This window comes from Lonchura striata, chromosome 6, assembly GCF_046129695.1.
Source record: "Lonchura striata isolate bLonStr1 chromosome 6, bLonStr1.mat, whole genome shotgun sequence".
NCBI lineage: Eukaryota > Metazoa > Chordata > Aves > Passeriformes > Estrildidae > Lonchura > Lonchura striata.
In genome coordinates, this window is record NC_134608.1 from 47,006,716 (window position 1) to 47,032,657 (window position 25,942).

The window sequence follows — 25,942 nt, forward strand, 5'->3', positions numbered from 1 at the left end:
ACAGCTGCTGCACACCAGCACCCCCCATTTGGGGGGATCCTTATCAGAATGCTGAAGTAATTGGCAGCTTCTGGTCTGTTGGGTAGACCAGCATCATTTTAGGCTGCTTCACTCTGCTGGAGCTCTGAGAACCACTCAGAGGCTTACAGCCTTCCAGACACACACAGCAAAGCACACACAGATGAGGGGTATTGAATAAATTACAGAAAAATTTCAGTTCTGCAACCTGGCCATTTGGGGCCAGCTCCCCAAAATGCACTTTTTGGCCCCTCTCTGGCTGAAGCATCAGACTAGGCCTCTGGCATCTGACCGTAACTCCCACGACTGTCTTCCTTCCAGCTTTCTACTTTGGGATCTGCCTGAGCATGACCCTGATCCTGGCAGCCCTGCTGAGCTCCGCCGCCATGGTGCGGGAATCGCAGTGTCTCACTGCCATGGTGCGTATCCATACCTGCAGGGACTGGCTGGGAGTGGCTTTTTGTCACCTGGGGCTGGCCCCCTTAATGTGCAGTGCTGGGGTCTGCGTTGCCTCATGCCCAGGAGAATGCATGCCTGGGGAAGGAGGTTCTGTTGTTCCACCTTGTGCTTCAAGGAGACAGTTTTTAAAAACCATCACCTTGCAGAGCTCTTTGGGCTGAGGCTTGCATCATTCTGTGCCTAGTTTCTTTTGCCAAGGTCCTGTGTATGCAGCTTTCAGAGGGAAGGTGTTTATCTGCCAAGCAACTATGGTAATGACAATTCCCAGGGTATTTTTTTTTCTCCTCATCAAGTCAACACTTGGTTTGTGTGAGGAAACTTTAGCAGTGGGATTTTGGGTCTCATATGCTTCCCCCAAATTGTGATAGCAAAATTAGCCCCTCTTTTTCTCACCTCACAGCAAACATTCATACAAAGCATGGCAGTAGGCATGGGGGATTTTTGCAGGACCCTGAATTTCAGCCTACAAGGAGAGGGTGGAAAAGTAGCATAAGAGTTGAAATTTCCCCTTTCTCCTCTCCATCAGCCTCTTTGGGCCTGGACCATATTGACAGTGGCAAACTGCCCTGTGAGATAAGCTCCATTTCAAAACAGAGCCTGCACAGAGCAGCTTCCAGCCTTGGAGCTGGAGGGATGAGTGGTAAAGTGCTGCTCACTGTGTGTTTTCCCATATGAAGGGCAGGAGTTAACAGGTAGGTTGTTGAGCATGAAATCTTGCTTAACATAAAATAATTGCATTGCTGTCATATACTAACTTTAAAGAGATTTATCTAATCTGTGTAATTGGGGGAAATGATACTGTTGGCAGAAATGAGAAGCTGACACCTGAAAATTCAGTGCAAAGCAGCCACTGAAATTAATGTTTTCACCTTCTCAATACATCATCTTCCTTTCTTTGTTTGAGATGCCCAAAGGGGCCTCAGTTGCCATGAATTAAGCAAAATGTGTAACTCTTCTCTTTTGCTGAAGTGTCTTTAATGTGTGCCTGCAATTACCACATCTAAACCAACAGATGGGTATGTACAGATCAGTGGAGAATGTCATGGCTGCCTGAAGATAGTCAAACTTCTTTATAATGGTTATTTGTTGCCTTACTCTCTGGTATAGTTTGGAGCATGCCACTCCATAGAGCAGGCTGTTAAAGAGGAAGCACCAACACGTACTGAGTGAACTCCAGAGTTGCTGTCCAAAGAGCATGGCCCGAGGGCCACGCGGTGCTGCTCTCCCTTCCCATTTTAAACATGGATGATCCTTTCCTCCAGCCACCCATTATCTCCTGCAGCCCGGCTGGTTTGGGGTATCACAGCCAAGAGTTGCCCGCCAAAGCAACCTCTGGCTGGCAGAACCCTCAAACTGGGTATTTATTTTTGTGGCTCTTAGTTGGCTTGTCTTTAGCTTCCACAGTTTGAGCCCTCTGGGGGATGTAGCCGGCTGCATTTTGGGACCCTGACGGCACGTTTGTAGGGAAGTATCGCTGCCTCGCGAGGAGCAGAGGAAAGCTGCGAGGTGCCTTCCCCGCAGCTGTGGCGACGTGGCTTCATGCCACGCTGCTCTCAGCAGGGACGCGGGGATGGCTCAGGCTCGGTTTCCGCCTCTCCGTGCGGAGCGGCGCGGCAGCAGGCGGGAGGGCCGCTGGCAGCCGCGCGGGGCCGCTGCCGCGCCGCGCTCCGCCGCCGGCCGGGGCCGCGGGCCCGCCGCAGCCTGCCCGCGCCGGGGCACGCCGCGGGGCGGGAGCGCCTCCGGCACTGCTGCGCGTCCCCGGCCCTCGGGGGTTAACGGGAACCCGGGCACACTCAAGAGCTGGTCACTAGCAAGGGTATTCTCGGCTCCAAGTGTTGAAGGAGCTCATCGGCGTCTTAAATCACACAGGGGTACTTCGCCTATTACAAATCGCCCCCTCCCCTCCCAGCCGTATTTTCCACCAAGGGCCAGCTCGCTGCTTGTGTTGCCCCCAGTTCTCACTCCAAAAGCACACATTTAATCTTTGATCTGCCTCTAAGATGCGAGGGCAGGGAGAGCCAGCCCTGACGCCCGCAGTGAGGTGCAATCGCAGGCAGGTTTGGCTCTGTGGGGCTCCAAAACTGGTGAGTGTGTTGTCTATCCCTGCTGATCCCTGCTGTGCTGTAGCTCGCAGGAGCTATCAGCCTTGCTGCTTGGCGCTTTTTTCCTCCTGCAAGAGAGAGACTCTTTCATTTTCCCCCACTATTGATTTTAAAGGACTTTTCCTCCCTGCATAGAGTGTCTTATTTAGAAGACCATTTAATTCACTCTTTAATCAAAGAGGGAAGACACCAGACTATTTGCCTGACATCTGTGGCTGTCCAGGAAACCGAGTCGTGCGTGAGGGACATCTGCATCGATGTGGCTGGTCCACCACAATGCCACTTAGTAAACCAGCCACCCTGGGGAAAAGCTGACAAGGGTGCAGATTGGGCTTTCAGCAGCATTTTGGTTTTGTCTGTTTGGATTATATATTGTCATGCTGCCTGGCTATCTGGAGGTTTGTGTGCCTACAGAGAAGGAGTCTCTGGTCTTTGCAGGCCTTACTTGTGCTGTTCTAATAACAGTGGTTAGAAACCAGGACAGGTCAAACTGGTTTGAGCATACAGGTCTCAGGAGATTGTCTTCTGGCTGCATTAGCAACATCATGAGACTAGATGCTACTGTGCATCCAGTGCTGCTTGTGAGTAAGCTGGTTCCAAAAAAGTAATTGAGAACTTAAGGATAAAAAAATTATGTTCTAAAATCCATTATTATTATAACTACAGCTCCTCTTAAACAGGGAGAATAGCAACAGGCTTATTGATTATCCTCTAGCTCAGGCAAATTCTGCTTTCTGGTGATCCATGGCCCATCATGCAGTCAATTCTGAATTTAAATATCTTGCAGCTTTATAGCCCCTGGAGGCTGTGTCACTATTGAAGGGGAGGAAAAGGAAGGAAAACATAAGTTTTCCTGTTTGCATAAAGGAAAGACTCTGGTACTGGTGAGGTTTAAAGCACCATGTGTTGTTACCTGGTCAGACAGAGAAAAGGAAAGAAAAGACAAAAATGGGGAGCAACATGCCAGCTGAAATTCTCACATCTGAACTTTACAGTCTACAACATGACTAGTATAGAGGAAAATTTGTGATCAGGATGAAGCAGATGTTCCAAAAAAATGCAGTGGAAAAAGCCTCAGTGAATACCCAATATAACCCAGTTTTTCATCAAGATTGATGAGCTAGTAGGGCCACCATGCAGCACAGACTGTTTGCTTTATTATACCCAGGTGTAGGCCAGTATGTAGAGGCTCCTTAATATCACTGCAGCACACTTCAGCATCTTCCTTTCTAATTTAATCTGCCTCCTGTGCTCTCCCTTATGGTGCAACACTTCTGAGTGAGGCATCTGTGTGCCAGTGGCAGAGCTGGTACCAAGGACAGGTTCCTCTTTTGGACTGATGTCACTGACTCATTTTTGCTCTGTGGAAGGGCAAAAATATTGCATGTTTTTAGATGAACTAGGTCAGGCAGAGAGGGACACAACCTGATGGATGCCGTCTGAAGTTTGCCACCCCTTTCCCTGCCCCTGGGCTATTCAGTCTGGTAGGGATCTAACCTTTGCAATGACTAGAGCAGCACCAAAAAACAGCTGGAGCAGAGCAGGGAAGAGGTCTGCTTCTTCCCTGGAAGTGTGGGAGTTTGGCAGAACACAGCTAGAGAGCACAGTATGAGCTAAAAGATCCCTCCCTCATCCAAAGTAGGCCCCCTTCACCGAAGGGGAAGCATCAGAAAGGTGAATTAAAAGCCAACAGACAGGGTGCTGTTCCTGTGAATTCTGCCAAGTCTGTCAAAGAGAAATTGTTCCTTGCAGCAAGGATGGAAGCAAGGTCATTCATAAAAGAGTAATTGATGTTTGCCTGGTGACAGCCCTCCACAGGGCTGATGTGGCTGTCTCTTGGAAAGGGAGCAGGCAGCAGCCTGTGGCTGGCTCCGAGGAGCTCCAAGGGTCTGGGAGATGGTGAACCAGCCTCAACCCTTCCGCATTTTGTATGCAAACGCACGTTGCCTTTTTTTTCCTCTCCAAATGTCTTCTAATGTAATTAGAAAGTTGCTATTCCAAAAGCCTTTTGGCTGGAAAGGGAAAAAGGGCTATAACTCATTTATAAGATGTTCTTGGAGCCATGTAATTGCTGTGCACCAGCTGGATGGATGGGGAGCTTCCCAAGGGGCTGCATCTTGGTATTCCCAGAGAAACCAGACAGAAATAAAGAGAGAGCTGATGCTGAAGGACTGAGATGTGGGGTGGAGCTGAGGAAGGGAAGATGAGAAAGAGTACTTTTATCTGCTGGGGGTTCTGGCCCCAGAGAGATGTTGTAAGTGCTGGAGCTGGTAGGGAAGGAAGGGAGGGCACAGGGGAAGGAACCTGGGCTGTCACTGGCATCCTATTGCTCATGCTCTCTGGGTTCATGGTGGGTCACCTGAATTAAAATTTAATGGAATGATATGCAGAAGAGTGGTCACATCAGTGCTGTTTTTTCCATCTGACTAATTTTTTTTTTTTTCAGATTTTCTGGTCTTTGAACTTGATTTTTGGTGAAAATGCTGTTTGTTTGGTGGGGAAGTTGTTGGAGGCAGTGCAAAATTCAGGGTCTGGTCCTACTGAAGAGCCTCCTGACATGTCTGTGTAACCTCACCTCTTCCCTTCAGTTTGTGCTGTACCTGCAGGGTTGAACCACCCCCACTCCAGCTGGGTTTTGGTCTGTGCACTCTTCCACATCTTCATGACATGTAACCACCTTGTCATGTCAGTGTTTGATCAGACTTTTCCTCTCATCTTCTTTAGGCTCTTGGATAATCTCATTTTAGCTCCTAGCAAGGCAAACGAGTGATCTCATCAGCTATATGGACAGGCAGCTGCCAAAAAAATAAATGAAAGGAGAGACTGGAGATACATAATTTAAGATTTTTCATAAGAGCTGTACCAGGGTTTTCCCCAGTGTCTGATGCAGATCCTGAAACAAGGCAGCCCAAAAAAAGTGGTGAATACCAGTGGCAGTCTTGTTCCAGGAGCAAAGTCCCCAGGCAGGGCAGAGAAACAGAGCAGATGGACAAGAGCCAGCAAAAGGATTTTACTGGCACATTCACTTTCATTTCCAGGATTTGAAGTAACACATTTTCATTTCTTGCTGCTTATGCATGAGTTTGGAGCTTTTTGTTTTAATTATATCTTCTAAGCAATTTATTTTTGTGAAGCAGAACTGGTAGAAGCAATGTTCTTCTTCCTCTCTTAAGCTTGAATTTGGTAAAATTTCATAAAAGTTTAAACTTTTCCAAGTTATTTAAACTCTATTATACAATGAAAACAGTCATAGAAAAAAAATAGAAATAAAAATAAGGTGCAGTCAGCTGGGTAAGTTTCCCACATAATGTTGTGTTAAAGAGGCACAGTTTAATGGAAAAACTTGTAAGGGCATTAATTTTCAACCGATGCTTATTCATCACCTTTTGTCATTCCAAGGCTAAGCTGTGGATTCATATTGGATGAGTCCATTTAGCCTTCAAAGGCTTCACAGGCACTTTTCCTTTCCTTTTTTTCTTCTAAATGTGAACAAGATCATTTGGTCCAGCTGTCACAGCAGGCGAGTGCTTTTTATATCAGGGTGTGGGATTTTTCATCCAGATTTGTTCAAATAAAAACACAAAGCATGTAACTTCCAGCTCTGCAAGCCTAAGGAAGAAGACAAAAGTCAAACCATGTCCTGCATCATTGCTGTTATTGTTGAGACACTTCAGGGTCAGTTTCTGGCCTTGATTATATTTCTGTCATCCTGTTGTCTAACTAGGATGGTGCTGATCTAAGGAAAGCAGCTTGGCTGTGCAGCTGCCACCTTGCTCACAGATTAAGTCCATCTCTTCTTCCAGAGCAGGTTGTTTTCTATCTCTGTCCCAGTTATTTCTTTCTTTGTGGGATATTTGTGTGGGTTTCCCCCTCTCTGAAGCCAGTAGCCAAGTTTTAAATGCAGGGGATTGAATCCCATGATTATGGAGCACAGTCCTGCAGCAGAAGGGAAGCATACTGTAAATACTATGTTTTATACCTCCTTTTCCTTGTCCAAGAGGAATTTGGGCAGAATAGATTAACTGCTCTGCAGGAAGCTGCCTGTTTTTTTTGGTCAAACTCCTCAATTGGCCACAGTGTAATTAGAGGGCTCCTCATGGATAACCACATTATTGTCCATCTAATTTCTTTTAAGTAACTGACCTTATGAGGGATATTAAAAGAAGGTGATATTTAAACTTTAATGAAACTTGCTCAAACAAGCATATTAAATATGCTTGTGTTTGCAAATGGGTATTTTTCTCCCCAGGCTGTAACTGTTGGTATTTTTTCTCTTTATCCTCAGGGATTTTTCTGTTTTGCTCTGGCATTTTGTGGATTGATCCCAGCTGCCTGCTGGAGATACACACACAGCACGGAGGTAAGTGTTGGCTGCTAGGAAATACCACCAGCATCTAGTCAGAGATTTTTTCATAGCAACTATTCCTCCCATAAAAGGGACATCTGGTGTTAATTAAGCCATCCATATTGAGGTCTATCAGATCCATGCTCTGTTGCATCTGTCCCTTGAAAGAACAGGGTCACCTTCATCAGATGCCTCTTCAATGGGATCATCTGAAGGGAGAAGCCCATGGAAAACCTTATGCAGGGCAAATGCTTTGTGCTGAAGGCAAAACAAAATGCAAGTCTCCTTAGCTTTGGGATTTTTTTTTTTTTGTCAGGGGATGTTTGTTTTGTTTTGTTTTGTTTTAAATGAGATGTTTGACTTTTGAAAAGTCATTTCCAGCTGGTTCTAATTCCTGCTAACGTCAATTGGGAGCCTCTATTTTAAGGCAGTGGCCAGAAGCACCCAGGTGATGTGTTTATTAACATGCAGCAGTGGTACATAAAAAAAAGAGTGAAAAATGGTGTTTTGGGTCACTATGAAGCTGGACCAGAACGAGAAGATTCTAGGAGGCTGCATTTGTAAGAAAATTGGAATTTGAATTTTTAACGCAGAGCTTGCTGGTGCTGGGGTAGATGGATGATGTGGGAGATGCAAGGTGGTGGGTAAATTGGTCTTTATTCCACTTTTTGCATCCCTGCACTCAAAAAATACAAAATTTAGGTGACTTGGGAGTGTAAAAAAATCATGACAATTTTCTTTTGAAAGCAGAACACTGGTATTTTTGGCAAGGACCTAAATAATTCAGAGAAGTGCCTGGGGCTTTGATAGATGTTTCATGCAGTGGCTCAGTCCTTGTCTCTACTTTGCTCCTCCCCAGCCCTGGGCACGTGCCATAACCTTCAATGTTCTGGGCACCAACGAGGATGTAACATGAAACACCATCCCAGCGAATTAGGGATTGATACTGCCAGCTCATCTTTTTATGGTTAAACATACTGGGAGTGATCAAAGACTAGTCTAAAGTGTCAGAAGGGTGGCCTAGAGATTTTATTCTGTGATGGAGGAGCACAACTCCATCAAAATCCCAGAGACTCAGTTCATACTAGCACTGTGGCAATTGCATTTGCAGGCACAAGGAGCCCTGTGTGTCCTGTGCATGAATTAAAACCCAGTCTTTCTGAAGGCAAAAGTCAAGGTTAAGGTGAGGGATAAGGTCCTGCTTCTCTAGAAAGCTTTCCCAGAGCTGGCCAGTGCCCAAAGTAGTTGAAAATCCTTTGAAATGTGCACGTGGCTACACCAGGCTAAAGTTGTTGGCCAAGGAGACTTTTGGCTGACCTGCTGTTAGCCAAGGTAGCAGCATAAAATCCCAGGAAGCAAAAAGCAATGCTTTTTCAGATGCCAGCATCTTGTGACCCAGGTGTCTGCTGGTGGCAACTGCTGGTGCCTTTGCCTTTAATGTTCTCCCTGGGTTTTTCCTCTGTGAATTTGTCCAACTGCTTTGGAAACATTAGGGTCAGTGCTAATGGCACAACAGCATCTTTTAGCTGTATGCTTAACTGGCTGAAGTGAATTCAATCAGAGCTGAGACATCCATGAAGAAATGTCTTTCCACAGCCTCTTTAATTTTTTTCTTCTTATTGTTTCAGGCAAAACTATCAACATTTATTACAATCCTACTAACAGTTTAATATGGAAATAATTTGGTTTTCATGACCATCACGGAAGGGAGCACACTTTCCTTCTTCTTCTGCCGACATTAAATTGTAGATTGAAGCAGAGGCCATGTCAGGAGAAATAGCACCAGAAACTGTCTGGTTGGCATTGTGAAATTGTGTTTTCTAAATAGACTATTTAGCTTTACTGTTAATCCACATACATGGTGTAGGGCATAAAAAAACTGCAAGAAAAATGGGTTATGAACCAGGGATATGCCATGCAAAAAATATTTTGCTGAAAATATTTAAAGAAGTATTACTTTGTATATCTCTTAATCAGTACATCTGTTTTTATTTCAAATTATTTGCATGGGATTTTTTGTTCTGAGTGCCCTGCCCACAAATGCACCCATGGTTATTTGGTTGGGTTTCAGTAAGCAAAACAGCTTCCACTAGACAAAATTAGGGGATTTTGTATAATGTTGACTTTCTGGGCAAACAAAACCAGCAGTGTTTCTGACAACAGAAAAAAATACCCTTAGAGACCATCTTGTGTTTCTCTGCTTCCTAAAATCCAAGGAAAAGCAGGGAATATAAATGAGGAAGATTTAATTAGAAGTGTCACTTACAGAACATGTGTAAATTTAGTTTAGACCGAAAAGTAACCTGTCTCACTAGAGAGAGAAATGCAGATATGAGAGAAAAATACAGGTGCCTGAAAGAAATGCAGTCCTGAAAGAAATGCCCCTCCAAGACAGGAGCACAGTGATACAGAAAATTGAATGACATAGGGATAAAACTTCTGAAGTCTCATTATAGAGGTGTTTGTTTGCTTGTCTTTGTCAAAAGAATGAACCAAATTCAAGCAGGCGTCCTGTGCTGCCTATTGCATGTCAGTACTCTCAAAAATAGTTAATTGTGGTAATCTAGGGGGGAGAAAAATCAAACCTAGCCAAGTGGGTGGGTGCCTTGTAAGCCTGATGGGTACACAGCTATCAAAAAAGGAACAGAACTGAGGATGTAAAACTGAATATGGATGAGTATGGCCATTACACGTGCCTGAATCATTAAGAGCACTGAGAGGTACTGCCCCCATGTTCATAGCCAGAACAAAAATTTCAATTTTTTCCCATGAAAAATACATTAGTTTTCCAGTGGAATGCTAGACAGAAAATGAGGCTGTTCATTTTGGAAATGCCAGCTGGGAGCTGGTGTCAGTAGTTCCTGTCCTCTGCCTCCCTGCTGGCAAGGTGCCGAACACAGGCAGCACTGAAAACAGAATCTTCCTTTCCCTTTGTAAGCTGGGGATGGGAGGTCTCCCCTGCACTGATCCATGGCAGATGCTTCAGTGGTTTCGTCCTGTTGGTAAAAAAAAGATTAAACAAAAAAATCTACATTTTCTTCAAATAGCAGAATCCTCTCACAGAAAATCATCTGAAACAGTACACCCCAATACTCAGTTGAAAAATTGTTTTCATGGTTATTATCAAGAGACAATAGGTGGAAATGTAGTTTGAATATGATGAAAACAAGATGCCCTTTTTGCCTGTGTTACTCTTTTAGGGCCTTTTTTACAGTACTTCCTACAAAGAAGCTGGGCAGGGAGAAAGGAAGAATTATTTGTAAATATTTTATATTCTCAGACCTGGGCACTGTAAACAAAATTAATCTTCCAATTTCCCATTCTTTTCTGTTTTCATGACTTATTGTAGCTTCTGGATTAATTCTTTCAGACAGATCTCAAATGTTTTAATTTCAAGTTATCCACATTCCAGATGTACTCGAAATCACCATAGTCTGTTTTCTTCTGATATGTGCCAGACATGCAGCAGTCATGAACCCGAGATTTATCATGTTTTGTCCTAAAAGATTGCATCCCAATTGTTCCTCCTCTCAGTGGAAGATGTGGTCTTGGTAGGGAAGTGTTGCAAACCTGTCTGAGGAAGGACAGTAGTGTAATCAAACGAGAGACTGATGTGCATGGGAGGACAGAGGGGATGGGATGACCTCTATGCAAGGTCTTTGCTGGAACTGCTGTGGTAACCACAGAAATCATGAGGTTTTCAGATGGTTTTCAGCCACATTAGGAAGTCCTGTCTCCTGAAGCTGAAGAGCTGAGTCTTGTTTTCCAAAATTATTTTTGTGGCAGCTCCTTTCCCACAAACTGCTGTCTGTTTAAGTGAGGTCCCTCTGTCATTCACAGCATGGCCAAAAAGAGCAGGGATGTGGAATGCAGAGATGGATGTAGGAGAGACATGCGACATCCAACACAGCTGGTGGGGAGGGCTGCTGCTTCCTCCTCCTGCTCCCCAGTTTCCTTTCTCTCCTCACCCATTAACTGCTGCTTTACAAACCTGTCTGCAGAGGCTGGAGCAAAGCTGTACTTGCAGCAGCCATAGAGAAGATTTGGTATCCTTACTAACCAACACAAAACCAGAATCATTAAGGTTGGAAAAGACTTTTAAGATCATTGAGTCCAAACTTTGACTGTCAACTAGACCAGAGCACTTAGTGCCATGTTCAGTTGTTTCTTGAACACTTCCAGGGATGGTGACTCTACCACCTCCCTGGGCAACCCATTCCAGTGCCTTACCACCTCTTCAGTGGTTCACTAGTTCTATTGCTCCTCTCTGAACAAGCTTCAGTACTTCAATGTCCTTCTTGCAGTGAGGGGCCCAGCACAGGGCACAGCCATCCAGGTGTGGCCCCAGCAGTACCGAGTGCAGAGGGACAATCACTGCCCTAGCCTTGCTGGCCACACTATTTTTGATACAAGCCAGGATGTCCTAGGCCTTCCTGGGCACAATCTGGCTCATTGTCAGCTCTTACCCAGCACCCCCAGGTCCTTTTCCACTGGGCCCCTTTCCAGGCACTGTTATCTAAGCCTGTAGTGCTGCATGAGGTTGTTGACCTCACTTGACCAAAGTACAGAGCCTGGCACTTGGCCTTGCTGAACCTGAGGTTTGGGGTTATGTTCTGGGCCCTGCTGTGAAAGAGACCAGAGGAGTTTCTATTCCACATCAACTTCTGCTATTCCATTTCTCTGCAGCAGCTTCTTCCAGTAACCCTGTGACCCTGTCCCCATAAACCAGGATGGTAGGTAGAGTCAGTGACGCTAAAATTGCTGCAATATAAAAGGAGGTTTGCAACACAATGAGCATTTTAATTACAGAAATTGATTCACAAGTAAAACCATAAAATGGATTAAATTACAATTTCCCAACTCAGGAATTTGAAACTGGTGCAAATAGTTGTCCATATTTCTGTAAAAGCTTGATTCCTCATGTCCTCTGAATGAAGAGGTTATTTGAATTTGCACTAGCTGCAGTGATATGGTAATCTCTTAATTATCAAGTGGTCTCTCAGGTTGCTAGGTGATTTCAAAATGAGTTTCACCTGTGGCTTTTGGTTCCACATGAGTGGAAAGGCCTTAGCCCCTCTGTGCTGCACTTCAAGAATAAATGCAAGGATTTAGCTTTTTATGGGCAGGGAATTAATACAAGCCATTTGTCTATATCATGATTCTCCTGCAGCCTTGCTCTGCTTCCTTCAGAAGAACTTTTCTGCTCTCCTCTCCTCATGCTGGGAAGTGGAAATGGAGTCTTCCATGCTTTGTTAGCAAGCAAGGTGGTACCTTTTGAGATGGTGATTTTCTAACCCGTTAGAAAGCCTGGAGTACACAGCTGGAATTAACAGCTGCAGCTGTTAAATAACAAACATTGCCACACCTGGGTCTTTTTCTTGAACAAAGCAGCTTCCCTCCTTCCTTCTCTGCATATGGAACCAGAACTGGTCTTCTGTCTGTGGGGCTCCCTTCTAAGCAGTACCTTTGCAAAGCCAGAGGCAGTATTGCCTGGGTCTCAAGGAGGGAAATCATCTCTTACCATGCATAAAACCAGCACATGCATCTTGTTTCTGCAGGTATGTAAGGAAGAGTGCATCACTTCCCAGTTAATTTCTTAAGTGAAACTGTAGAGGTCCTTCCTCTGTGGATTTCCTAGGGTGTGTTTGTGTCTGCTATTGCTGCCTCTGGTGTATGTTAGGGCAAAGTCTTGCAGGGTCTTTAATGATTAAATGCAGGCTTAAATCCTAGAGAATTTAATGGGATTTAAACACAAGCTGAAGGTGTGCTCAGGTGTTTTCGGAAACCAGCCTGAAGCATACAGGTAGGTTCCTTTTGGTCTTTGATTCAGGAGGGCTGGATCAGGATTGTAGCTTCTCACAGGGGTCTTCTAAGAGCATTTACAAAATCACTGATGTTGCTGTGAAAACACTGTGAACTATCTGACATGCTCCTTGCTCTTACTCTTAATCTAGGAGGCACAGTCACTTTAAAAGCACCGAGCTTTTCCCAGTCTCTGAACTCCATGGGAAAAACAAAAATGGGGGGAAACCCCTCCCTCTTCCTTAATGTTTTTAAATACTGTGCCTCTTTCCCAGTGTTTATGTTCTCACCACCCAGTGACAGCCCACTCCCCCACAGCGAGACACTGCTGTCCTTTGTCTGAGCCTCCACACAGGCATTTGCACTCACGGGTTCTATAATTTATGGCTGCCCTGGCGCTGAACCCACGCGGCCCCGTTTCTGCTGCTTTCTGTGGCAGAGCTGGAGCTGCAGCTCTGGTCTCCAGCAGCATCAGCTGTGGCACCTGAAGCCACTCAGATGGTTGCCATTGCTGCAGCACATCCAGCCTTCCTGCACCTGTAGGATGCTCACCACATCAGGACAGCCACCACCCACTCAGAGGTGACAGGGCTGCTCTGGGACTGGCTCTGTTATTGATACCACTGGTTTATAAGCTAAAACTGTTTGTTTTCAGTGTTATTCAGTGCTTTCTGTTGGGAAGCAGTCTTGCCTGGCACTGGTTTCAAATGCTACAGGTGAAGGCTTGGGGATGGCTGAGATAATTTGACCACAGTTTTGGGGAGGGGGTGTTCACAAATTACTGTGTTGTGTGTTTTAAAAGACAGATAAAGAGTCAGCGTGGACCCTTGGCAGTTTGTTGGCTTTGCAGTTCTGTTATAAAATGGACTGAAAATTTAAAGGTTTTTTTAAACAAAAAAAAAAAAAAAAAACCACAAAAAAAACCCCAAAAAAACCAACAATCAAAGAGCAAACATACAAAAGCTAATCCAAAAAAATTCCAAGGGGAACTTGAGATACTGGTGACATTCACAGCTGTGCAGCCACAGATTTGGAGGATTTAGGGAGAAAAATCCTTGTTGATATTGATTAACTGCCTGCCTGGGTTTTCTGCACTTCCCTATAAGGCATCTAGTGCTCTGTCACAGAAACAGAGCAATGCTACATCTGAGTAGCACAAAGGTGGCCTTTGGGTTTTATGGCCTGGCTGAGCATGAGACTGTGATATCTCCCTGCTCATGGGCCAAGAGGGATGTGTAGCACCCAAACAGCTAGAATCTGCTGTTCTTTTGGGGATGCGGAGATAGGAAATAAGGAGGCGGGCAGTGCAACAGCTCAGCACTTTCTTGTGTTTTAAATGCTTTGTGCAAGAATGGAATGGAACTGCTGAGGCTGGAGAGAAAGAGTTTTTACTTTTTCTGAATTTCTTGTTTCACAGCTGTTTTTTGCCTCTATCTTTCTGTGTATATATCAGAAAGTAGAGGGAAGCCCATATGGTTTGGCTTGGGGGTTTTTTAATGTATGTATGTATAGACAGATAGAAAATCTGTATGCATATACAGATCTGGGGGGAAAAAAATGGTGAAACCATTTGGCTAAAAGCCTCACCTGGATCTTATGGCATCAGTGGTCTCCAGTGACCACCGACAGTCAGAGGGGGAGCAGCATCTTCTTATTTTGTGCCATTTACCATGGGAGACCTCAAAGGCTGCTCTGATTTGCAGCACTGACTGGATTTCTGCATCTGGGAATGACTGGCTAGAGGAAGGCTCTAAAGGAGAGAAGCTGATATGCTGTGAAGGAAATAAAAAAGCTCAGGAAGCTGCAATGACTGTGTTAGATGGGACTTGGTTGAGTTTGAATGGGGGAAGCTCATCTTACCATGTGTTTGATCCCTGTGGTGGAAGTTGCTCTGCAACCTGACTAATGCATCCAGAGTGGTTTTCTCTCTGTTTCACTGCAGTTCCATCACTGCTTTACTGAAACCCAAGTTGTTGCATCTGCCCCCACCCCTGTTTCTGACACACTGTGATTACATGCATTTCTGCGCACTGAAGAGGAAAGGGAGGACAGAGACAGCAAAATGCAGAAGTGTTTTCCTCCCTGGTTTGACTGAGTTCACTACTTTATTCCAGTTTCACTTCTTAACCGTCTAGCTTGCAGTTCATAGCTGAGAGTCTGCAGCAGCCACCTCTAGAGGGACATTTCTGAGTGAGGCTGGTGAGTGCATCTTCTGGTGATGCTGAAAGAACATGAAGTGCTGAGGTTGCAATCTATTCTGAGCCTGCACTGCATCTGCTCAAGGCACAGAGACCTGTAGGAGAGGAGGATCCTCCTCCTGCTTCCCACACTTGTCTTCCTCCTCTGCTGTGTCAAGAGTGTTCCTGTTTATTGGAAAGGAGGAAGGTGGTTTTGTCCTTGAGACAATCCTGATATCTTCTTTCACTATGTTCTCCTTGAGCTTTGCAGAGGGATTTTTACCCAACAGCAGTTGCAAAGGTGGTTCATTAAGACTCAGACCATTGTTCTTGGTACAAGTCTACATTACTTTCCACCTAAGTGACACTTCCAGGTTGCCTAGGCATTCACTGGCAGCAGGATCGGGATTCATTGGCATCTTTGGCTTGCAAAGGCATCAGGAACTGAAGGCAGACCTTGTCTCATCTTTCTGTTCCAAATCCAGTTACAGGTAAAACTTATCCTGATAACTAACATTTTTTACTTAGGTTATTTTTCTTCTTGAAGGAAGTAAGGTGGAAATTTGCTTTAGTTTTAATAGCCAAAGGCAAGAACTCTAATTGTTTAGAGTGCATGTCTTCCTGCAGTCACAAATTCTGCATCTTGGGGGATAAAGGATTTAGAGGATGATAAATAATCTCAAAATTCCTTTTTTCCTTTACTTAAGGTGAAAAATGGTACTTACTGAGTTAGTTGGAGTCAGCTGCATCCATTTCAGTGGTGATTTTCCATTTGTTGTATCCAGCAACCTATCAATATAATTCCTAAATTAATATTTCATTAAGGAATGCAGAGAGAAGTTGGAGGCAGCAATTATTTACCTGATTTAGAACTGGAACATTTGACCCAGCTTCTTCCAGGAAAATAATTACTCTAAGGTTTGACCTCCATATCACTCAGGCTGGAGATTTTTCTTAACCAAAGCCCAACTGATGCTTTAGCTTCAGCTCATGGTGTTTCTTACTGATGAGCACTGCAGGCTAATTCTCCCTACAAGGGAGAGCTTTGTCCAGCAGAACTCTTCCAGCAGTGGATCACAGCATGTCACTAGGAACAGGAAAATCCACTTGACTGTTATGATCCTTATGTGTCGGAGGAGTGAAAGACCTTTCAAAAAACAGATGGACTTTCTCTTCTCCAGCTGTATCAGCCCATTGTGTGCTAATTACACTTTAAGTGATGGAGCATGGCTCTTTGTCTTAAAGCACGTTATTAACAGCATCAGTGTAAGCACTCAAACTCAACAGTCATCCTATTGCTTAAATGTGAGAGAATGCACCCTGAGTATTTTTATTATTTTATCTCCAAAACCAGTGTAAGATATAGAAAAAGAAAGTTGTCTTGAGACAGTGGACTTAAAGTTGCTCATCAGGGGAGTGTGTGGTGGGAATCTGTTGAGGATTGCAATTGAGTACAAAGCAGTGCTGAGTCTAGCTCTTTGCTGTGTTTGGAGCTGGATCAATGGAAAATATGGGGATGAACTTCTGCTGGATGTAGCAATGTTGCAAATAAGTAATGAAACCACCTGGTGACTGTCTCATGCTTTCAGGCTTTAATTTTTACATCATCAGGCATGCATGAGCAAGCACGATATTTTGGGCTGGATAGATGCTGCTGTGCATGAGCCATGCTTCAGAGCTTGGCTGCAGCTCTGACTATAAACATAGCACCATCCCAGACAGCTAAGTGTTTTTGCTCTCCTAGGTCTTCTCTTATTAAACCAGACCTCTTGTGTGCTCTGTGGCACAGTCTTCTGCACAGAAGGAAACAGCCAGTGATAACTACTGAGATTTTCTGCTATCTACCTACCTCTGAAGTATTTGAATGTGAAAGCTGTCTGCAGTAGTCTTTGAAAACAGACCATTATGTTGTATGAAAACAGCAGTTTTCCCCTTCAAAATCAAATGATCCTAGCAAAAATGAGAAAGAGGATGTGGTAGAACTACAAGCAATTCACTCTTTAAAAAATGGATTTAGAGTTTGATATTCCCTTACTAGGATCTGAATAGCCTATTCAGATAATATCTGGATATAAATGCTAGATATAATTGCTAGATAGAAATGCTGAGAATGACTAATCAGCAAATTGTACTCTTAGGCTTGCCCAGACACACATTCTAAAAGGAAATTATTGCTATTAAACATTTTCCATTTAATGACTTATGTTTTCAGCTCTTGGAGGCTGCTTGACAAATGAGAAGAAAAAAATCAGTAGGTAACTGAGAAGTTGGCTCACAAGCAAGCTCAGAAATGGTGCAGGTGAAGTCTTTAGTAGTCATTATGTACCTGGAGATTACCATCATCATTTCCATCAATGTAGCTGAGCTGGCTGTGAAATGATGACTGCTTGTGGCTTCTTCAATTATTGTTTTCAACAGCAGAAATAATTTTAAGCCACTATTTTATTATGGGAATTTTGTTCCTTCAATTCTTTCCTATCCACTCTTATCCTTCAAACAGCTACCTCTCTCAATATTTCCTGGCCTAGATTTCAAGAGATCTTTAGAAAGTAGTTAAACTTCTGGATTGCTTTCACTCCTTGAACCCTTGCTTGAACATAGCCACTTGCTTGAACTCTTTTATTTTTCTCTTTTTAAGTCATCAAATTTTTGATGAAAGCGCAGAATCCTGACCCTCATGGTAAATATTAAAAGACAAATATTTTGCATGCAGAACTGTTTCCCTTACCAAAACACATATGTAGTCACGGCACAAAATAGTTTTTATTCCTACATCTTAGACTGGGATCAGGATATTCAAAACATAACAATCTCTTACATTAAGAAACCTGCTGCTCTGTTGTTCCTTTCTCCACAAGAGGAGCTCAAAAGGTTATTCTTTTTTCATTATTCTTAATCCAATTCTTCAGTGGAAATGGATGTTCTTTTTATTGAATCCATTTATTTAATTGCTGCTTCTGGAAAGCTATTTCAGGGCCCACAAGAAGTTAGAAAAGCTTGGATATTTTCCTTTTTATTGGGTTATAAGGTTTGCTGTGGGGAGGTTGGTGCAGAAGTTGTCTAGAAAACTGGTCTTACTGTTAAACCCATCTCACTTTATGCACTCTGGTACACCAGGGGGACAAAAGGAGCATCCTTCTTCCTCACCTCTGTGGGACAGCTCAGTGTCACACATTTTCAATGGAGTATTTTTTTCTTGGTCTGTAATATCTGAGCTCTGTCTGTCACTGGTCACTCTTATGCCATGTTGAGAGCCATGGAAAACCTTTTTATGTGCGCCTTCAAACTCTATTCCTGGAAGCACAGAGCCAATTGGATACAAATAATCTTCTCAAACCCCCCTTGCCTCCCTGGTTATCATCCTTTGTTTGTTGCTTGTGTTTTGGACAGCTGGGCAGGACAGAGCAATATTGTAGTAATAGATGTAACCACCTTGAATGATCCTGGTTTCACCCCTGAGCAGAGAGTGCTGGGGTTTTATTCCTTAGAGGAATTTCCAAGTGTGAGCCCTTAGACTGAGCTGCAGAGCCTTGCTGAGAGATGGCTCTGTTCCCAGAGACTTCCCTGCATGGCCACCCGCTCTGCCTGTCTCTCCCATCGATTTTCCCTCCTGAAAGACAAGCACTGACTGCAGGCCCACTCAGACCGGCGCTGCTGAGGAAGCAAGGGAAAATGAAAGGAAGAAATAAGGTTTTGACTCCAGGCACTGAAGGCAATTGTCATATTTTTTTTTTCCTCTGACACCCGAGTGGGAGTTGGCTGGGATCTGTCAAGCTTCAAGTTCTCACACATTTAGTAAATATTTAGGGTCTGACTCACCACTGAATCACTCCCGTTATTTTTTTACTCTGTTCAGACAAATGGCTCTGCCACTTAGATAACACCAACCCTCTGAAGTCTTCTTACTTTTCATTTAGCATCTCATGGTCATGTGTGCCTGTCCTCACAATACCACCTTCAGGATGGAGAGATGGCATCAGCCCTGGCTGGCAGAGGGACTTGCAGCCACCCGAGTCCTTTGACATGAAATCCAAAACTGGCCAAAAGCTCCAGCCATCAGCTGGTGAGACCCTGGCTCCTTAGTGCCTGGTGGGTCACACACCAGTTCCTGCTGCTGCGTGGGGGTCATTTTAGTAGCTGCACTGCTTGTATTGCTATACCTGGGAAAGCTTCTGTGGAAATCAAGAAGAGCACAATTCCCCCCAAAGATGACTGTGATCAGTGTTCTGTATGTACAGACCTCTGCTTTCATTGCAGGTGGAAGACAGCATGATGGATGTGTATGATTTCGTGTATGAGGAGGTAAGGAGGAACACCTCCAGCTTCAGAAGTCATGAGCTGACAGCCATCCATGAAGCAGTAAGTTGTCTTTTACCTGCAGGAGAAGACCTTGCCCTGGGCTATCTTCCTGAGGGTTTTGGCAGGCTGGAGCTGACATCTGTGCTCTGTCTCATGAATGCTGCAGTGCCATTTTCCCTCAAGAACTAAGTCCTCCAGTCTGCTGTGGAGTCTGCTGTTCCTTTCTTATTCTTCCTTTCTCAGATCTGACCAACCAGATTATCAACAGGAAGAAAGGGTCTCCTGTCTGAGCATCACTTTGATGCAAGGTCTACAAAGCTTCCACCCTGCAGCTGCCATAGTATTTTCTGTCTCAGCAGCTCCTGTGACTTGCTCCCTATCTGTGGTATAAGAGTGCAGATATGCACCTGGTCAAGTAGAGAGGAGGGGGCAGGAATTCCACATAGTCCAGCAGTAGTATTTGCACGTGGTTATTCCTATTTATCCTCAAGTTTGTGTCTGAGGAGTACTGGAGGCTACACGGCCTCTTACAGAGCTGGAGACTGCTGTCAGGCTCCCAAAAACCTCTACCTAGGATGCTGTTGGCCTGTGTAGCACAGCAGGTAGGCAAGGGTGGTTACGCAGAGCACAGGGAGGACACTTGCCCCAAAAGCCACAGGAGATGAGTGAGAATGTCCCCCACAGTGAGAAACTCCCAAGTCCCTGCTGAGTAAAGGAGATGCCATTCCCTCGCACAGCAGGGCTTGTTTGAGGAGTGAGTTCATGGCACACACAAGGCTGGATGGGGAGGTCAGATCTGCTCAGCTGTTTCCAGACACCTCCCACACAACTCCTCATATCCTTCTGTGTTTTCTTAAATCATCATAACAAGTACTTTTCAAAGCTGTTTCTATTTGTGCTTCTCAAAACACAGAAGAGGTCAAATGTTCCTTTTTGCAGTGGTGGTGGTGGCCCTCAGAGCCATGCCCAGGCATGGAAGTGCTTGCTCTCAGGGTTGTGGAGCATCACTCCCAGGGTCCCATTTGACAAGGAGAACCAGGCATAATGCCTGGCTTGACCAGTTGCTTATTTTAGTTGCCACTTGAATTGATGGAGAAGTATTCTTTCTACTCCTGTTTTTTTTTTTTTTTTCCCTTCTGCCAGAGTTCCAAACTGTCCAGTGCACCACAGCTATAGGAAACCAGCTCCCTGGTGGGTGTTGCTGGGGATCCCCTTGGCCCATACCAATCACTGGAAACATGACTCTGTGGATCCATGGGCTTTCTGGAGCAGCCACTGTGAGCATTAGCATGACCACAGAGGAAGGGCTCAGCCCCATCTCAGGCAGCAGTCCTGGGGGAGCATGAGCAAGCTTGAGGCCAGATCCATCCACCTCCCCTGAATTTAGCCTGCATTGCTGCAGTTGTTGATTCCTATGTGCTTTGCTCCTTGCCACCCTGGTTGGATAGCCCTGCCTGGGGCAGCAAAGGCCCGTTACCAGCACCTCCTGCTGCAGCAGCTGGTAGCAAGGGGAGAGCAGCTGGCAAACTTCTCCCTCTCTTGCAGTTCCTTTGCTGTGGGAAGCACTCTCCTTTTGGGGACACAACCAGTGTAGAGAACAAGACATGCCCACCCGACCAAGTGCATAATGAAGGACAGGTAAGGGAAAGGATTCTCCCACACCATAGTGTGGTTGTGCCTCTTCTTTCTAGCCATCAAAACCTCACTGGTGCTAAAGTGTTAATGAGAATTGTGCTTTTTGATGGTTTGGGGTTGAAACAGGTTGGGATTTGTTTTGTTGTTTCAATAACACTGGACACAGTATGGGAGTAGTGTGTTCAGCTCTGGGGTCCAGCACAGGAAGGACATTAACCTGGGTGGAGCAAGTCCAGAGGAGGCCACCAATATGATCAGAGGGATAGTGCATCTCTCCTACAAGGAATGGCTGAAAGTATTGCTTTTGTTCATCCTGGAAAAGAGGCAACATGGAGGAGACCTAATTGTATAATTCTAGAAAAGGAGAAAGATGGAGGGGGACTTTTTGCAGGAGAATGTAATGACAGGACAAGGGGGAATGTCTTGAAACTGACAGTAGTTTTAGATTAAATACTACAAAAAAATTACTTACTGTGAAGGTAGTGAGGTACTGGCACAAGTTGCTCAGAGAATTTAGGAACTCCCCATCCCTGGCAGTATTTAAGGTCAGATGGAATGGAGCTCTGGGCAATCTGGTCTAGGGAAAGGTGTCCCTGCCCATGGCTGGGGGGTTGGAACTGGATGGGATCTTTAAGGTCCTTTCCAACCTAAATCATTCTATGATTCTGTGAATTAGGAGGAAGAGCCCTGGCAGATCAGCAGGTCTCAGACTCACAGATGCAATTTCCTTCACTGCTCTAGAAAGCTTTCAAAATGCTTGTGTTTGCAGCCTGTCACTTCCCTCCAGCTTCCTGTTCATCTCCTGTGCTTGCAGAGAATGTGAGATATCACAGGCATGTATCAGAGCACAAAAAACCCTGTTTGTCTTCTCCACATGACACTAATTTCTGACACTTAAAATGTGTTCCACTTAACAGTAAATGTGGACTTTTATGTAATTCCTTTTTCTCCAGGGCATTAAATAGGTATTAAAATGAGAAGCTCATGAAGCAGGGTGATGATGCCCAGCAGTAGCTTCCTCAAGTACTTTTCATTCTGGCTCTTTCAAGTATCTCAGTGAGGCTGCTGGTGAAGCCACCAGTATTAGACTGTTGTGCACTGAAGCTGCAACTTCATATTCTCTGAGCATATCTATTGTACGATTATGTTTCTTCCACCAGAGTAGATAAAGCCACCAGTGTCAATATATGGCGTTTCTAGGAAAAACAAAGGCACGCCGCTGCAGCGATACAACCACATTATCAGGTGAAGATGTCAAGTGCTAACAGCACATGTGATGCACAGGCGCACATCAGCACGCAGGGGCAGCGTTTCAAAGCACAGCCTCCAGGAATGTCACATCCCAGGGCAGGGTGGAACTCGGCTCAAAGAGCAGGAAGGGAGAGCAGAACAAAGCTGGACACCGTATGGGCGACTCATTCCTCCCACTTAGTGGTCTGTTTCCCTCGCTTGGGAGCCGGGGAAGTGAGTGGGAGGATGTGCTACGTCTAACACAGGAAACCGCAGAGTTTGATGGCCACACTACATTCACTTCTGGCTTTGAATGTTCTTTCCTCATTCTGCAAGTCCCTTCATCAACGGCATGCTCTTGCATTTCTGAAATGGCTGTCTTGGCTAACACCTCAGGGATTTCTGTGAGACCATTGGTATGATTAAGGCTAATTATTAATGCTTGCAGCACCTCGCAAAATCAAGCTGTTCATTAGTAACCTTGGGGAGTGCATTTGGCATTGGCGGTGTGCTCTGCTTTTCTATCTTTCCATTTCCTTCTTTCTGTTTTTTCAAAAAAAGCTTTTGCTTTCCCACACTTAAGCACGCATCTCCCACAGTCCAAAGTGCATCATACCAATAAAATTGTAGGTGTGTTGTAGTAACAGAAAAGATACCACAGATGTTTGTCTTCCCAAGCTGCAGCAGCTGCAGAAAAAGGGAGAACTGCCTGGCTGTGCAATGCTGCGCCCCTTTTTTGCCTCCTTTTCTCTCTGAGACTGTGGAAGTGCTGTTGTGAGGATAAAGCTCCCCACCAAGCTGCTGTTGTGCTGCAAGGGGTATTTGTTTCTCTCTTCCCAGGACTGCCTGCGAGAGATCCAGGACTTTCTGAAGAAGCACATGGACTTTGTCTTCTTGCTCCTGGGCATCACCATTGGCCTCACGGTAACAGTGTCTGTCCTTTCACATTTTGGCCCTGAAAGGCATGATGCAGTGAGGCAAAAGTATACTGAATTAGCCCCCAGAAGCTAGAATTTTGGATAATTTTGGATGCTGGCAGCAGAGAAACAAGCAATGGTGGGCTCCATGGAAATTGGGAAAGGGTCAGGAATCTGGCCAGGTTGATAGGTGGAGGGGTTTTCCTGCAGGAAGAGGCTCTTTGCATGGTTTTTGTGCCCTAACAAGGCATGGCATCTGGGAGTGAGCAGCAGGATGCAGCAGCAGTTGCATTTCATCCACTCAGGCTTGCCTGCATGACTTCTGAGAGCGAGAGACCGTGTTACCTTGCTAGGGGCTTGTGGATTATGTAGGAAGCCAGCAGCAATGGTAGAAAAGGAAATGCAGTAAAGCCTTCATATTTTAGGAAACTTGCTACCTCCTAAATCAACTTGGGAAAAGTTGCTTGTGCAGAAAGAGCTGGGAGGTCTTGAGAACTGCTGAGCACCAGCAGTGGAGTTAGCTGGAGAGCTGTGCAGAAGGGGAAGGTCTCATCCTTATAATGACCACTATATGAGTATGATGAGGTTCATCTCAGGCAATGTGTGGGTAAATCACAGGCTCATAAGGAGCAGGCTGCAAAGGAGAGGGAAAGAGTGTGTTGTCTGGGCTCCCAGGTTCTGTCTTTGAAGGAATAACATGCAGAGGAGGGGTGAAATAATCTTCAGATGATGGCTCATATAGAAAGGCTCCGCAGTTAGTTTTGGGGAGAACAAAAGAGAAGATTAAATGCTGCAGGAGAAGCATGTATTTCAGTGGTGAGGGGGCTCTGGGGCTGCATGGGGATTATCTCTTTGGAGATGGAGAGGGACACTAATTAAAACCAGCCTTCTTGTTTGCCCACCCACTGCTTGGCAGAGGTGTATACTGTAATTACCTGTACACAAGGACTCTGAATGTGTGGTGGTGCACACCAGAGAAGAGCATGTGCCAGGAGACTCCCTTTTCCACCATGAAGGCAGATTTGACCTGCTGTGATATCTCCATACTGCTCCCCAGCTGGGATGACCTTTCTTGATTGAAAGTGTATTTGAAAATTGTTTTATGCCTTGTGTCCACCTTGGCACAATTATGGATTAGAAGATTCTTCTCCATCTAAATAAAACCCAGAGGAACAAATAATTTGTATTTTATACTGATAGCAGTAAATTAGGAAAACCATCAGGCATTGCTATGGAGATGTAAATGTAAAGTCATGTGTGAATATTTGGTGTCGCAATTTTTCTCAAGTATAGGGAGAATTTCACTGCAGCTATATTCAGATAAAAGCGGGAGCACTTTTATAATAGATATACTTTTTTCACAGCTTGATGCTATAGCCAGATAAGGCAGCTGTCTTTGAAGCCTGTGCTAGAGGACATCTCTCAGCACAGTTCACTATTGTGATGGCAGGATGCAAGGGAAGCACATAAAGAGAGCTATAGCTGCTCTGATGTCACTGTCCCTCGGCCAACAATGCACACACATCCCCAGATCAAGCTGCAAGCAAAGACATTAGCACATTAGGGCATACTTGAAGAAGGAGCACATTGTTATAGCCCTCATTATCCTTCCCACAGCAGCCTTACCCTGGATATGTTGCCTGTGTTAATCCTGATGTGTGATATACCTGGCACAGTATCACAATAGAGAGGAAGTACACTGTCCTCTGCATTCATAACTGTTTGGGGTTGGTTTGGGCATTTGTCTGCTTGTTTTGTTGGGGTTTTTTCTTCAAACCAGACATTGGTGTTGTGGTCTTTTCTCCCTATGGTATTTTTTCAACAGGCTACTTTATGAGGGAGGTATGTTTGTTTGCATAGAGGAATGTTCTGTGGCAGGAATTAAACCTGAATTTCCTGGTTTCATCTTATTTCTTGGTATTTTTAGGGCCAGGCTTGAGCTGTGCTAGGCTAATTCCAATCAGATGTTTTAACCACGTGTTGCTTTTTTTTTAAACTTCCATGTCAGAAATGGAGTTCAGCACTTCACTTAAAACCAGCTCTCCTCAGAAAAATGTGACAACAGGCAATATTTATGATTGCTTATTTGCACAGATGGAGCATCATAATCAGTTACACACATAACTGTATGCCTATCTTATTTATTTCCTTTTAGGTTTATGGGATGTTCCTAACTTCATTCCTCTGGTTCTCCATCCACTTCAGCAGCAACCTGTACCGGAAAGGCAAATACATCCTGCGAGAGAGGTAGAAACCTGAGTCCTTGGACATCCCTACCAGACAGAGCCAGCTCTTGGCACAGGAAGATGTCTGAAGTCACCCACAAAATGCCCTGGGAAGGTATTTTGTGGGGTCAGGTGGTGGGATGTGTGTCACACATTTCCCTTTCCTGCACTACTACTGGGCTCAGAGATGCAGATTCCCTCAATGGGAGATGTACCTTGTATACCCACCTTGTGGGCTGTGGCTCCACAAGAAGGACACGAGGAGTTCTTTACAACTAAGTGGAGAGAAAAGCCCAGCAAAAATCACAGCATTAAACCAAACTTCTCTCATGCTGTCATCTGAACAGTTTCCTGTGACCCCCAAAGATGCAATGTTTCTAGGAAGATGGCTTTGGATCGCAGCCCAGGACCAATGTTGCACTATCAGTAAATAAATGAAGGGAAGTGTGTCACCACTGATAGGAAATGTGCACTCCCAGCCTGGACACTTGCAGTGATTAACTTTGGGCATGTTTCTGATGATGCTGGGGTACATAGGCATCCAATGACTGTCAGCTAGTATTTCCATTTTCAAATGCTGCCAAATTTATAGAACTTTTGGTAGAGATCAGGACAAAATGTCAGAAAGTAGTGAATGAGCTTTGAAACAACTGACCAACAGAAGGACATATTTCTGTTATTCCTCCTTGCTAATGCAATACAACTTTTTTTTTTTTTTTTTTTTTTTACTTCT

The 25,942-nt window shown here is 44.7% G+C and overlaps 1 protein-coding gene across 2 annotated transcripts; it reads left to right on the plus strand.

The window, feature by feature from the left end:
• The first annotated feature begins 350 nt into the window (after positions 1 to 350).
• TSPAN32 (tetraspanin 32) lies at positions 351 to 25,261 on the plus strand. 2 transcript variants are annotated; one of them, XM_021526771.2, is made up of 6 exons: positions 351 to 437; positions 6,865 to 6,939; positions 19,161 to 19,262; positions 20,748 to 20,840; positions 22,908 to 22,991; positions 25,140 to 25,261. In XM_021526771.2, the coding sequence occupies exons 1-6, from the start codon at positions 366 to 368 to the stop codon at positions 25,233 to 25,235; spliced, it is 522 nt and encodes a 173-aa protein (XP_021382446.2). In that variant the 5' UTR covers positions 351 to 365; the 3' UTR covers positions 25,236 to 25,261. The 2 variants fall into 2 exon arrangements, 1 of the variants encoding a protein (XP_021382446.2); XR_004148446.2 differs by lacking the exons at positions 351 to 437; positions 19,161 to 19,262; positions 20,748 to 20,840; positions 22,908 to 22,991; positions 25,140 to 25,261 and adding an exon at positions 1,087 to 1,169 and having other exon boundaries at positions 6,865 to 6,971.
• Positions 25,262 to 25,942: the final 681 nt, after the last annotated feature.

What these genes read in the sequence shown, in the direction of transcription:
- TSPAN32 (XM_021526771.2), top strand. Translation starts at nt 366, where the DNA reads ATGACCCTGATCCTGGCAGCCCTGCTGAGCTCCGCCGCCATGGTGCGG. An exon ending in CGCAGTGTCTCACTGCCATG is followed by an intron (nt 438 to 6,864) that starts GTGCGTATCCAT and finishes CTTTATCCTCAG; the next exon opens with GGATTTTTCTGTTTTGCTCT. An exon ending in GATACACACACAGCACGGAG is followed by an intron (nt 6,940 to 19,160) that starts GTAAGTGTTGGC and finishes CTTTCATTGCAG; the next exon opens with GTGGAAGACAGCATGATGGA.